The 14912-nt window shown below is 40.3% G+C and overlaps 1 protein-coding gene across 1 annotated transcript in view; it reads left to right on the top strand.

Moving 5' to 3' along the window:
* Positions 1-14912, top strand: part of CCDC191 (coiled-coil domain containing 191) — a 102810-nt gene that overhangs the window by 18791 nt on the left and 69107 nt on the right. Inside the window, exons 5-7 of the mRNA XM_004706488.2 lie at positions 2832-3010; positions 4608-4831; positions 9234-9387. Of these exons, the coding sequence (XP_004706545.1) occupies positions 2832-3010; positions 4608-4831; positions 9234-9387 (557 nt within the window). The remainder of the gene's footprint in view (positions 1-2831; positions 3011-4607; positions 4832-9233; positions 9388-14912) is intronic.

Below are 14912 nucleotides of genomic sequence, written 5' to 3'. Positions count from 1 at the left end.
TACAAATGCGCTTTACACAATTGATGTGTGTATGGATTGGGATAACAGTTGTATGAGCCCCTAATAAAATGTTAAAAAAGAAAAAAAAATTCAATAAAATGTAAAATCATTCCCTTAACTCCCCAAAGGCATAAGATGAATGAGGCCTGCTATGATCTCAGAAAACAAAACTCACTGCCATCGAGTCAATTCTGAATCGTAGTGACCCTCTAGGATAGGGTAGAACTGCCCTTGTGAATTTCCAAGACTGTAACTTTTTATAGGGGTCAAAAGCCTCATTTCTTTCCCATGGAACAGCAGGTGGATTCAAACTGCTGACTTTATGGTTAGTGTAGCCCAATAATGCAATCGACTACTCTACCAGTTGACCTAAGTACAGGTAGATAACAAGACCTATTTGCATCATATAAAAGGAAATAAGTTTCACTATAGGGTAAAGGGAAACATCAGTCAGTGTAAGACAGCGGTTCTCAACCTATGGGTCATGACCCCTTTGGGGGCTGAATGACCCTTTCACTGGGGTCACCCAACTCATAACAGTAGCAAAATTATGGTTATGAAATAACAATGAAAATAATTTTATGGTTAGGGTGGTCACCACACATGAGGAACTTTATTAAAGGGTCGTGGTTTTAGGAAGGTTGAGAACCAATAGTGTAAGACATAAAAAATAATAATAATTTACAAATTATCAACGGTTCATGAGAGAAGGAGATTCGGGGAGGGGAGGGGAAATGAGAAGCTGATATCAAGGGCTCAAGTAAAAAGAAAATGTTTTGAAAATGATGATGGCAACAAATGTACAAATGTGCTTGATACAATGGATGGATGGATTATTATAGGAGTTGTATGAGCCCCCAATAAAATGATTAAAAATGTTTCACTATATCCTGTGTACATGCTTCTGAACTAATACAAAGTATCAGAAATGTTCCCCAAGTGCCACCATAATCACGACATCAATAATGCAGAAAATACCTTGAAGGATGAAGAGAGAACTAGACACCATGTGATACAAAGAATTATTAAGAGTATGGGAACATCAAGGTATGTATCCAAAAGAGCAGATATGATCACAACTCTCACAAAAAATTAAACGATCATTCCTGAGGGAGGGACCAAGATATTTTCTATTGTAACTCAAAAAAATCATGATTATCCCCTGTAAATATTGTGCTCTTTTAAAACACAAAGGAGAATGTACAAAATACAAGGAGACTAGATTAATCTGACTGCAACAAGAACAGAAATAATTTTTAATATTGTGTAAGCATTTTCCCCAAAGAATAAAGTTAGCAATGATATATTTTAATGATCCTAATTAAGGGAGGAGCTGTGCTGACTAGAGCCAGCCCCCTGTTAGCTGAAAGGGCTCTCCACCAAGCATCTGGCTCGCTGTCCTAGGAGCTGTCTGCAGAGAAGGTCAGGCCCACGGGAAGGACTCCACAGATCCTCCTTTCTCCTTAGGAGGGAGCAGGGGAGCTCAGCGTTGGCAACCTCGAAGAACTCCTCTAACTTTCAGAACTTTAGACTTTGTGACCCCCCTAACGGGATTTGCAGAGTTCCAGCTCAGGGTATCTTGCCAGGTTAGTTAGTATTAGATCATGAAGGTTATTATTGTCTTAGTTTTGTTTTCTTTTCCGAGAAAAGTTCCACTGTTGTGTAGACTTGGTGTCACACAAGTTACACAGCTGCTTTGTGAGAATTTCTCAAAAGCACACAGGGGCTTCCTTGAATTGGGAGTAAAGGTAGTGGTTCCCCCCCCACTCCTCCATCGTTCTCAGACACATTTGGTGAGCCCACCTGAACAGTTTTATCTGAAATAGTAAAAATTGAGAGACAACCTCTAATTGTCAATGGAATAGACAAAGTGTGTATGTTCATCCAGGTGTACTACTCAGCATACAAAGAAATCAACTACTGAGGCAAACAACAACATGCAAGAGTCTCAGCATAATTAGACTAAGTGAAGGAAGCAGACAAAGCTAGAGTATGTAGTGGATGATCTCATGTATCTAAAATCCTGAACAAGGAACTTAGTCTACAGTAACAAGACAGAATGTGGCTGCTTGGAGGAGGGCCGGGAAGTGCTCTGAGAGGAGTGAGAGAGACTACACCTCAGAATGAGGACCCTGGGGGCTCCTGCCCACGTTCCTTTTCTGGATGCTAGTCATGGGCTTTTTGATATAGCTGTCTGTCAAAACTCACACGGTAGACTTTAACTTTTTACAGTTGATTGTAGGTCAGTCCTACGTCAGTAAAACAGCCTTTAAAAAAAAAAAGCATTGACATCCTCAAGGGTGATCAGAGTGAAATCACATCTTTTACATTTCATAGTGAGGAAATCTTTAGTGAAATGGATGAGGCTAGTTCCTTATGATTGGAGATTTTATTTTTTTTAAATCATTTTATGGGGGGGCTCTTACAGCTCTTATCACAATCCATACATACATCCATTGTGGCAAGCACAGTTGTACATATGTTGCCATCATCATTTTCAAAACATTTTCTTTTGCCTTGAGCCCTTGGTATCAGCTCATTTTCCCTTCTCCCTCCCTCCCTCATGAACCCTTGATAATTTATAAATTAGCAAGCGTGGAGATATTTTTTTCTCTTAGTTAAAGGTAATTTCTTTGGACGATTCACATCCAATTGTTGTTTTGTGTGTGTGTGTGTGTGTGTGTGTGTACTATTTATTGAACACTCACATGTTTGTATTTTTATCATAGTAGGACTCTTTATATAAATAAGGGAATTATACTAACATTAAGTTAATTTTGGGTTTGGTTTTTTTTTTAATTTCCCTGTTTTGTTGTTGCTGTTTCCCTCAGACTTGTGTGACTATTTGGGGGAAGAAGAGGAAAGTACCTCAGTTCAAAAATTTATGGACCATCTGCTCCATAAGGATGTGGTGGGTTCTGGGATTTTGGATGATCTTGGACTGCAGGAATATCAAGACCCGCGGCAGCAGAAGGACCCTCGTCTTACCATGGAGATGAGACATAAGCAGGTGGGAGGGAAAAACAACATTTAAGTGAATAACAGGAAGCAGCCTTTGTGTAACACATTTAATACGCTTAAATAAAGACTTTGGCTTTATTATGGAAAAGGGTGCCATCTGCGGTTTGGTTAGAAAGAAAAAATAAGAGTTTTAGGAGAAAATGATGCTCATAGACTGAGGGTAGGAAGCAGTTGATTTAAGAATTTAAAAAAAGAAGAAGAAAGAAAAATATTGACCAATAACATCATGAGCTAAGCTTTATTAGTCTGGATATGCCACTTTCTCTCACAAATAGTGTAGCTTGGGTTTTGCTTCCATTTGGTTTCTGAATTGTGCATTATTAATGTCATGAATATGCTGGTGAGTGTTATAATGACAATTTTCTTGACATCTGAAATTCACTCATTTTGTGGTTACAGTTTGAAAGAGAACAGAACAGAATTCAATCTAGTTCAGCTGTTTTGAATGAGAAAGGCATGTGGGAAATTTCTTTTCTCCAAAAAAAAGGTTATCGGAAAGAATCAGTTGTAGGAAAAGGAGTTGTCTCTGAACGCCCGTGGACGAGCTTTAGGGCAGCAGGGTGAGACTGCTCTTTGCCATAATGCCGAGCACTAAATGTCCCTGGAATGAAGATCCCTACACATGTGTGCTGTCTGTATCACACTGGCTTTCTAATGGCCAGGATTGAAATCCACACCCTAGGGCTGGTGCGGAAGCAGAGACAGGAGCATGATCCTGGTTTGGATTTTTTGGCAAAAAGGAGGAGAAAACGTTCATAAGAGACAGCCATGGCCTGGAAGTCTTATCACAACTAGAGAGTAAGATAAGAATAACTAAAGCAGAAAGGAGCCCGCTCCCTGGCTTGCAGGTCAATTCCGACTCGCAGAGTAGAAATGGCTTCCATGTCTGTAAACCTTTATGGGAGCTACTGCCTGCCTCATCTCTTCCGGAAGCCCTGGTGCGTTCCAACTAACCCGTCAGTTAAGAGCCCAATGCTTAACCCACTATCTGCAGAAAAGAAAGGATGCCTCAATTCACAGTTTTGTCATTAACGAATTAATAGGTTTAAAAAAAATAATGTTTGCTCTGTGGATTTTATGTCTTTCAGTCCACCTTTTTTGTAATCACTGGCGTATTTAAATAATAGAAGATTTGAATCAAGGCTGTGGTGTTTCTGAAAGCAGAATATAAACGGTTCAAGTCTTCACAATATAACGTCAAAAAAAATTATCAAATTGTAATTAGCAGGGCCTACTTAAATAGTAATGCACACATTGAAGATTCTTGTGGGTTGGCTAATCATTACTCAATAACTACCAAAACTTGGGATTTGACCCAGGAGAGTCTCATCTTTTCCATGATTTAGGCCAGTCCCAGGTTATTGGAGAGTCACCTTACCTGACTTCAGGTATAATTTGGTATAGGTACTTACCCAGGAAACCAGCCAATTCCCTCCATTCTACCAACAAACAGTGGCGCTCTGTGCCAGAATGCTTCCAACCGTGTGCATATGAACTGCAAATGTAGTCCAGCGTTTGGCATAACCCCTTCTGTGTGACAGACTGCATTTCCTCCTTATTGTATCTTTTTTTTTTTTTTCTTTCAGGTGAAAGAAAATCGCTTACGACGTGAGAAAGAACTAGCGCGCCAGAAAATGGAAAAGGCCCTGCAAAAATCGGCTTTCTTAGAGGCTCAGTGTCTGGTACAAGAAGAGAAGAAAAGGAAGGCTCTGGAGGCCAAGAAAGAGGAGGAGGAGATCCAAAGGGAGATGGTAAAGCTGCGGAGGGAGATCCTTGAGAGGAGACGCACTGTGGAAGAAGCATGGAAAATGTAAGCCAGCCCTGGAGAGGGCGGGGTTCAGCGTAGGCTGTCATTTGGGAAATGCTCTAAAGCAGTGGTTCTCAACCCTTTCATACCGTTCCTCATGTTGTGGTGACCCCCCAACGATAAAATTATTTTCGTTGCTACTTCATAACTATAATTTTGCTACTGTTTTGAATTGGGTGACCCCTGTGAAAGGGTCGTTTGACCCCCCAAAGGGGGTGGCGACCCACAGGTTGAGAACCGCTGCTCTAAAGGTTTTGTTCTTGTTTTCATGCGCATGGCAGTGGCAGAGCCTGCCCACTCCTCCACCAGCTGAAGGAATGCACTGTTTTCATTTCCCGCGGTTCCGGTTCCTCCTGGTCTGGGTCCCTTTACCTGCTTCGGTGTAACCATAGAGTGCATTTAACTTGATATATTGTTATTAACACATTCCCCAGAGCCCTGAGGTCCATATACTACTCTATTGCGTTCCTATGCCATAGTTTATATCATGAACTCATCCCCATCCTAGTAAGGGTACTTTTCTCACTAATATAATTATTATTGCAATGAGCATCCTTAAACATAGAGCCTTTTCATGCTTTTGAATTATAGTCTTAGGATAAATTTATAGACATCTAATTACTGAGTTAAGTGGTATGAGCCTTTTGATGACTCTTGGAACATCGCCAAAATGCTTACTTAGTTACACTATCGCCAACTATAGACCAGTTTACCACCCTCTGCCCACCACTGGGGACTATCATCACTTTCAATATTTCTGTAATTTTAATAGACGTAGTATGATAAATGTCGTGTCTTTGGTTCAGGAACATCTTGGAGGTGGAACATTTTCCCCCTGTGGGTTGGCTCACTGCACCATGTCCTATGTGAATGTCTTGAAGGTCTATGTCCTAATATGCCTCTGGAAAGTCACCGTGACCTCACTGCCCACGAAACATCTCTGACGTAAGAGAAAACCCCACAGGACCTAATACTACGATCCAGCCTCCAGGCGGAGAATGAGCTTCAAAGAATAAATAATTGATGTATTTGTCCAGCAGCATGAGGACTGAAGTGCGTGAATCTTCAAAGTGAATCCTCTGATAGGCCAGAAAGTCCGAGTGGATAAGCTCTCCCACCCCCCTCAGCCCACACACCTCCCCCTCGCGCCCATCCGCCCCCTGCTCTCGATTGCTCTTTTTCTACCCAGTGTACTACAGCTCTGCAGTGGATGGTGGGCTCCTCAGGCCCAGGCCGGCTCCGGACGCAGGTCCTCTCAGAAAGCACTCACCAGTGTTTCAGTGGGCGCTGGCCCAGGTTGACCTTGCTTTTCAAAGGGCTCCCAAGCCCTGAGAAAGGTAGGCTGACCTAAAAGAAGTGGTGAAAACAAGGAACATTTGATGGGAGCAGGTTCCGCTCCTCGTGGGCACTCAGCAAATGAGCACTGACCAGCCATTCCTTTTAAAAGGGAAGCCCTTCTCCATGGTTACAGTGACACAGATAATTGGCTAGCCTTCTGAGCGGATTAAATGGTTTTAACGTTCAAGAAAGCAATTTGGCCATAAACAGCAAGAGCCAGAAAAAGGGTTTTAGCACTCGCCCTGGGGATTGCAGTGCTAGAAAAATGGTCTGAGGAAAATGATCGTATATCCAGGCGAAGATTTGTGTAGAAAGATAATTATCATCACCTAACCTATAATAGCAGGCATTAGTAAAATAATTACAGGAATTAGATAATAATTGTTGAACGGTGAAGCAGTGTTTTTTGCTGGGTGGAATATTATACCTCTGCAGTCCTCACAATGGTCACGTGTACACTTTCGTAACAGATAAGACATTTGAATGTTATGTTAAAAAATCCCATCCAGTGTTAGAACTGTATCTAGAGCAGCGGTTCTCAACCCGTGGGTCGCGACCCCTTTGGGGGTCAAACGACCCTTTCACAGGGGTTGTCTGATTCGTCACAGTAGCAAAATGACAGTTGTGAAGTAGCAATGAAAATAATTTTCTGGTTGGGGGGGTCACCACACCCTGAGGAACTGTATGGAAGGGTCGCGGCATTAGATAGGTGGAGAAGCACTGCTCTAGCGGATGGAGCAGATCTATCCCTGTTGGTTTCCACACGAGCAGGAAGCTGGACTCTCCCCTCTCAGAACAGCTGGTGGGGTTGAACCACCAACCCTGGGTTAACAGCCCAACTGGTAACCTGTTACACTGCCAGTGCTTATAGTTCCTCACTAATTCTTATAGAAAATAAGGGGTACATTACATTACTGATACTGTTAACCTTGATCAGTTGGTTAAGGTGCTATCTGCTGGTTTTTCTAGTGTAAAGTTACTGGTTTTCATTTTACAGCTCTTAAAGGAGATACTTAGAGATTGCATAATGTATTAGGAATAGGATGGCTTACAAAAGTTAAAACACTCTACCAAAAAGAATATTTTACTGCCTCTCTTCAAAGTAACTAATGCCCTAACTATATTGGTTGGTTATAGACAGATCATCGTAGTCATTTAGGGGAATACAGTTCTGTTTGTTTGTTTATTTTGAGCTATGAGCTCACTTGAATTGGTACATGAAAGACGAAAGCCCTACATGAGAAAAAAAAATCAATAGGTGTGTGGGTGAAAAAGAAAATGGCCAGAAATATGAGAGGGTACTCCCCAAAAGACCAGATTGTTTTAAAGCTCTATATTTAAATTTTTTTAGAAAACAACCTTGTCACCTTCTAAGTACTCTCCATTACACTTTAATTCATTTGTCAAATCTGTGATTCCATTCTGGGAAGCATTTTTCAAACTCAACGTTTTGGATGGCTGACAGCCCCTCCCTCATTTTTTTCTTCATCTTGTCCACTTTGTCAAACTGCTGTCCTTTCCTGCCCCTCTGCATTCACAGAAACAAACAGAAGTCTCATGAGCAATGTCCGGCGAGTCAGGTGCATGGGGCAAGAGAGGTGTGCTGTTTTTTGACAAAAACTGGTGCACCAAGATGGTTACTTGAGCAAGTGCATTGTTGTGGTAACAAAACCAGTCCCCTGTCTGCTACAAACCAGGCCTTTTTTTGTCACACACTGTTATACAATCTTTTCAGAACCTCTAAATAGAAAGCTTGATTAACAGCCTTCCCTGGTGGAACAAACTCCAAATGCACCGTCCCCATCACATAAGAAAAACAAATGAGCATCATCTTGATCTTTGATTTCACTTGATGGTTTTTTTTTAGACAAGGTGGCAGTGGTGGCTTCTACTGGACTGATGTTTGGTTTTGGGGTCGTAAGAATAGCACCATGTCTCATCACCAGTAATGACCTTGGGGAAAAAAGGCTAAGCCCTTTTGGAGCCGTTCTTTCAAAGCACAACCATCTGGTTCTTCTGTTTTATTTTGGTATACCTTATTGTTAACAATACATACTGCTTACAGTATTACAGCATGTACTTTTCAGATCTGCACCGTTGTGATTTACTATTCAAACACTGACACCTAGCATGCTATGGCCTAGTGCACAAAAAGTTGGTGTTGAAAGTCCTAAAGCATAGAAATTGGACCATATTCAACTCTAACAACATACAACAATTGAATTTTGCACATGCCCGATAGCCATTACAACTCCAACTCTGTTGTTTCAACACTGATACCAATTTCATTGTAGACTAGACCTATATTATTCAGCATTTTTTACCATTGAAAGCATCAGTTGTTAATTTCACCATTGGCATACATTTTATGCTTTGTGTGCTTTTAGGTATGTATGTAGGTATTAAAATGGATCTGTACATTTATATGCAATGTCTTAACCTCCAAAGACAAAGATCAAATGTTTAAAGAAACTGATTTTTTTAAGGCAATGATAATGGAAACTTAAAAAAAAAAAAAGTATTCAGCTTACCAGAAGTCAATCAATTTATCCAGATTCAGAACCAACTTCTGATGGAGTGCTCAGATGGAAACCCATGGTAAAGCTAAGGACTATCTGTACTTCCCTTAAGACCTTTTCCTTGTTGTCACTGAGGTCTACTCTTTCTATGTTTAAGTATCTTCTCATCATTCTAGATTCTATTCTCTCTTTACATTAGTAACACTTCATTCTTTTTCTCCTTAGAAACTTTGTAAAAACCTATGGTGAGACTCTCTCCTTTCTTAAGTGACGATCACCCCACTGCCCCTCAGAAAAACGTGAGAGTACTTAGCACCCATTAAATTGCAAATCTTAATTAAATATCATTACATGTTAGACTTAATGGAAATACATTACTAAAATATCTATAGAGCTTTCTACTTGTAAAGTAGAGCCAGATCTAGAAACAAACAAACAAACAGAATTGTCTTGTGATGGAGAACTCAGTGCTCACCCGACTCTACTAGATTGAAATCAGTCATTTTGAAGTCCGTTGTAGACGTGTACTTTTACATTATTACTGATAGAGAGAAGAAAAGGCAAGAAGAGAGTTCTCAGAGGAAGCCAGAAAAAGACATTCTTGAGAGTGCCCATAATCCTCTGGATGAAGTACAAATGGCAAAAGAACGAAAAAGGAAACTAAAAGAATTATTAATCCAAATTTCTAAGGAAAATCACCAGGTGAGAACCTCTTTATTTTCAGTATTCTGTGGTATAAATAGCGAGGAGCTCCATCAGAGATGGGGTCAAAGTAAACCCACAACCAAACATCACATATAACAAAATTGTCCATCTTGTTTGTTCTGTGGTTCTCAGCTAATGAACATGGGGGTCCCCAATCCCCTTTTCTGGGCCGATTCGTTATATACTCTGGTGTGATCCTGAGAAATTGGGACACGAATTTGAGGTTTCTTCTTAAGTTTTCCTGTGAGTTTTTGTTGTTGTTGTTTGAAAGCCTGTCTTCCTGTTTGGACCTTACAGATCCTAAATCTTAACGATCTTCTGAGTTTTTAAAAAAAATTAAAAACTGGTCATTTACTTTGAGGTAGCTCAGATCATAAAGCAATGATACATTAACGTTGCTGTGTCTCGTTTTAATGGTCTACATTTATCTCTTTCATCTTCTCTTCTGTGAAAGGAACTGCCAATTTTTGATTGACAAGTGGGACTCCTCCCTACACTGTATAAAGCAGAATACTTCCCTAAAAATGAAGCCGAATTGGTTAAAAATATGAAATGGGGGCTTATGGCATTTCAGGTCAAAGGAACAAATAGGGTGATATGTAAAGACTAGACGAGAAAAGATAAATATGTATATTTTTATATTCCCCACAGTGCCACCCAGGGCCTTAGGCATTGCTAGAATTCACTCAGAGTTCATGGACTGAATACTTGAATGAATGAATTTTAAAAGAGAAAAGAAGACTGCTAAGAAGATACTGAGGGGACTTATTAAATATTAAAAAAGAATAGACTTAGAAAGGGCCCGGAAATCATAGCAGAAATGTGAATATGACATGGATGCTGAGATAAGAGGAAGTGAAGTGTCAAAACAACGATTTAAAGAACAGACATAATTGATGGTGGCACACTGGATTTAGTGGCAGGAAGCCGTAACTGTTCACATATTAAACATCTAGAGTTTGGTCAGATCGTTTGCTTTACAAATTGAGAGCAAAGTATTGTAGGACGAAATGTTAAGAGTTGAGGTTAACAGTTTGAGAAAGATTGGCAAGGACTCTCTAATGCCACCTCCTGTATGAGATACAGGGGTAGTAAAGACCCTTCGGGTTCCTAAGAAAAATACAGGAAGAGAAATGAGTGCTCAGGGGACCATATTGAGTGGGCTGAAGCCCCATGATGTTTTGTTACCCAATCAACCAGCAAGAGACAAGTAGGATATGTGCTTCTTGTAAAATTAATTTTCTAATGTTATAAGAAGAAATCATGTCGTTGACAGAGCTGCTAGATATGATCTCTTAGCTATATACAAAGAGTTTTACAAAATTAGTAAACCACCTACAATCAATTTTAAAAGGATCATCGAGTATGTTTAAAATGGGGAAATGAGAGATTATGAATCACTTTATTTCCACTTTGCTATAGATTTCACTGGATTTGAACCTATCCTATATTATTTTTACAGTAATTTTAGAACTAGAGAAAAGTTACAAAAATAATAGAGCTCCCGAGTACTCTTCACCTGGCTTTCCCCAATGGTAACATCTTATATAAGCATAGTTTAATGCTTATATAAGCATTATCAAAATCAGGAAACTAGTATTAGTGCAATACAATGAAACTCCATTGGCTAAACTTATAGACCTATTAAGATGTCAGCAGTCTTTCCATTATGTCGTGTGTCATCACCTAGTTCCAGGACTCAGCTGAGAATTCCATATTGCATTTAATTTTTGTCCTTACTGTTCTTCAATCTGGAACATAGTTCCTAATCTTAACCTTGTCTTATATGGCTTTGACATGTTGAGGTATGTTGGTCAGTTATAGTTGTGCAAAATGTCTCTCAGCTTGGGTTTGCATTTTGTGCATCGATTGAGCTCGTGCATTTTCAGTAAGAGTACTACAGAGGTGATGCTGTACTATGAGTCCAGACTATCAGGGGTACATAGTATAGCTATGCTGTTCTTGCTGTTGGGTGCCATCCAGTCTTTTGTAACCCGTAGCAATCTGATGTACAACAGAATGAAGCACGCCCAGTCCTGCACCATCCTCACAGTTGTTAAGTTTGAACCCATTGTTGCAGCCACTTCCCTTTTTAATTCATAAAAATCTTGAAGAAAATATAGTGAAAGCTATGCAAGTATCCCATTTTTCCTTCAACACTATTACCTATTAGTTGGAGCTTGCATTGGGAGGTTCGCCTACAGCAATGATTGATGTGGCCTTTGTCTCGTGGTGATTTTATAGTCCCTTCATTCATTCTTCCTACATCTATTCATTGAAATCCTTCCACTAGAAGATTTGCTTGTTATTTCTTCATTTATCTGTTTGTATTAGTATAGAATCATGTACGTTTATTCTAGATGGTACAGCTTCATATGATTATTGTTTAGTTTTATTCACATTGATCCGAGATTGGCCATTGGGAGATCTTTTATGTTGTCTTCTTTGCCCTTTCAACATAGCACTGTCCTTTCTTGAGCGTGGCATTTGACGTATGCAGTACTCCCCCTTTTCTAATTTGTAAGTTATTTCCGTATCTGTGTATGGATAGAGGGATATATAAAAATATAAATAATTCTGAGTTCATGGTGATATACACTCACTACTCACTTATCAACACGCTTAAGTTCCAAAGACCAGGCTGTTCTGCAAACATTGGCAGTATGCAAAAATGGGGGCTGGCGACATCAGATCACAAATTGGAGGATGACTACATCGTTGCATAACTACCAAATTATATCATTACAGAGCTGTCAAACCAAGAATCATGGCCCTGCCAAGTTGCCATGTCATTTTAACCACCACAGACAGCATCACTCTTAGCTAATACCTCAGAGTTCCTTACTGCTAGAACTACGTCACTAATGGGCAAAACAGATCATTGGCTTTTTACTATTGTTGTAAGTGTGAAATCATGGTAAAAATCCAATAGATTTAGCTAGTGATAGTCCTGTGAAAACAGCCTCATGGAATGGGCAGGCCCTCTGGGCTCATTATTTTGGTCCCAGGATGTACCGAACCTTGTTCTGCAGCTGCCCTTGGTAATGAAACCTGGACACTCAGCATGTGCGTGTATGTGCACACACACACACACACACACACACACACACAGAGTTGAAACACAGAATAAAAAGGGGGAGAAATGCTTAGCTGGCTTTCAGTGAGCTTCTAGATAACAGGAAGCTCTTGTCAGCACCCTGAAAATGGTTCACCCAACAGAAATTACTGTGTAAAGAATTTGCCTTAAGAATCTGTTTCTGGGAGATGCTCTAGCACCGATCCTTTAAATCCTGCCATTTTTGTGCTAGGACTCTGGATTTTTATTTGTTCTCCCAAACAGCCTCTGAACGTGACATGGAGGTCACTTTATTTAACAGAGCAGGCTCTTTGATCAACACACAAGTTCAGGTACAGCACTAGTCATTGCTTCCTCCCTGCGCATTTCTAGCTAGGTCTTTTTGTTTTATCACACACATCTGTTTTGTATAGTTGCTTTCTACTTCCAGCCTCTCCTACTTTCTCTTTGATCTTACACTGAAATCTCTCTGGGGTGATTCAGCAATCCACTTAAGTGTCATTGCTAATTAGCAGAAACCACCAGGGACTAACTATGGAATTATTTAGATGATTTGGAAAATGGCCTTCTTAATTCTCACCCACTTCTGAAATACACTTTATGTTTTCTGATGAGATTGAAAGTCTATGATCTTTCCTGCTTGTGAAAGTTAAAGAGAACAATGAAAAATGAGGTGACACTCACCTAAATCCTCATTCTCAGTGGGAGAATGTTGGTTTGCTTATTTTGCTGGGGTCTCTTGATTGGAGAGTAAAATTATAAATAGTCAAAAGCGTTGTTGTTATGCTTGTGGCTTAGTGGTATAGGTATTTCTATGCCTCGCACTCTTGGAGGTCACCCAGCTGTTACGCTAAGGGGATGTGGAGAAACATGGAAAAGAAACCTGGCCTTCTCCCTGGCAGGATGATGAAAACTGTCGCTCAGCACCTCATGTGTATACTATCTTACCTTCTCATAGACCAGGGGTCCTCATGCGGCCTGCTGAGGACATTTATCCAGCCCACCGGGTGTTTTTGCCCCATTTGTTTTTTTATTTCAAAATAAGATATGTGCAGTGTGCATAGGAATTTGTTCACAGTTTGTTTGGGTTTTTTTTAACTATAATCCGGCCCTCCAACGGGTCTGAGGGACAGTGAACTGGCTCCCTGTTTAAAAAGTTTGAGAACCCCTGCCATAGACCTTCGTTTTATCAGGACTCTCCGTACATCTGGAACCCCAGGTGGTGCAAATGTAAGGTGACCAGATGTTAACATTGGTGAAGCGGGACACCATTGATAAAACTCATATCCTGGTGAAATAGCCACTTGGCAGCCAGAAACCGTATACCCTAGCTTGTCATGCATTCTTTCCAAAAATCGGGACTTTTTTAAAACACCATGGGACGCGGGGGAAAAATTGTTAAAAATCAGGACTGTCCCGCCAAAAGTGGGACGTCTGGTCACCTTATGCAAATGGTTAACAGCCTGGCTGCTGACCAAGAGATTGGGGGTTCAAGTCCACCCAGAGGTGCCTCAGAAGAACCATCCAGTGATCTACTTCTGACAAATTAGGTCATGGGAAATTGGCCCAGGCTGGGTTAGTGAAGAAGCCCTATGCTAATGCACAATGAGCCCTGGGGTATAGTGGTTAAGCATCGGACTGCTAACCACAACCTCAGCAGATGAAGTCTACCATCATTCCCTGGAGAGAGAAAGATGAGGCGTTCTGCTCCCGTAGAGATGTACAGCCTTGGACACTCACAGGGGCAGCTCTACCCTGTCCTATAGGGTGACTACGGACTGAAATCAACCTGATGACAGTGAGTTCGTGGAACTTTTTTATCCTAATGAGGAGGCACTTTATAGGCTATCTTACAGCAATTCTTTAAAAGAACCAAGAGAGCTTTCTTCGTTGAAGATTTTACTAAGTGGTGAGGCTAAGCAACTGCTTCCTGAATTTCTATTCCTTCTGGAATGAAATAGAATAACTTAGATAATTAACAGCAGTAGTCTTAACTCAAACTTCTCGGCAGAATTAAGAAGCATTATAATCTTAAGCATTAAGACATCCTTTTGTTAGGAGAGTGCGTGTTGTGCTTGTGGGTGACATGCTGTAATGTCTGGTGTCTGGGATTTATTATGAAATATTCAGGGGAAAAACGTGGATGGGAGAGATGAAACAAAGTTGACAAAATAAAATTTAAAGCTCAGTGAGGTGTGCATTCTTCTGTCCTACTTTGAGGTATATTGGTTAAATTTCTGTAATAAGAGTCTTCAGGTGTTGTTTTTTAAAGGTTTTTAAAATTTTGTTTTATTTATTTTTTAATGATTTTTGGGGGGCTCGTACAATTCTTATCACAATCCATACATACATCCATTGTGTCAAGCACATATGCACATTTGTTGCCCTCATCATTCTCAAAACATTTGCCTTCTACTTGAGCCCTTAATATCAGTTGCTCATTTTC

The sequence above is a fragment of the Echinops telfairi genome, unplaced genomic scaffold, assembly GCF_000313985.2.
Source record: "Echinops telfairi isolate 266 unplaced genomic scaffold, ASM31398v2 ScPeMD7_6;HRSCAF=24_0, whole genome shotgun sequence".
NCBI lineage: Eukaryota > Metazoa > Chordata > Mammalia > Afrosoricida > Tenrecidae > Echinops > Echinops telfairi.
This window is presented reverse-complemented; position numbering and strand designations above follow the sequence as displayed.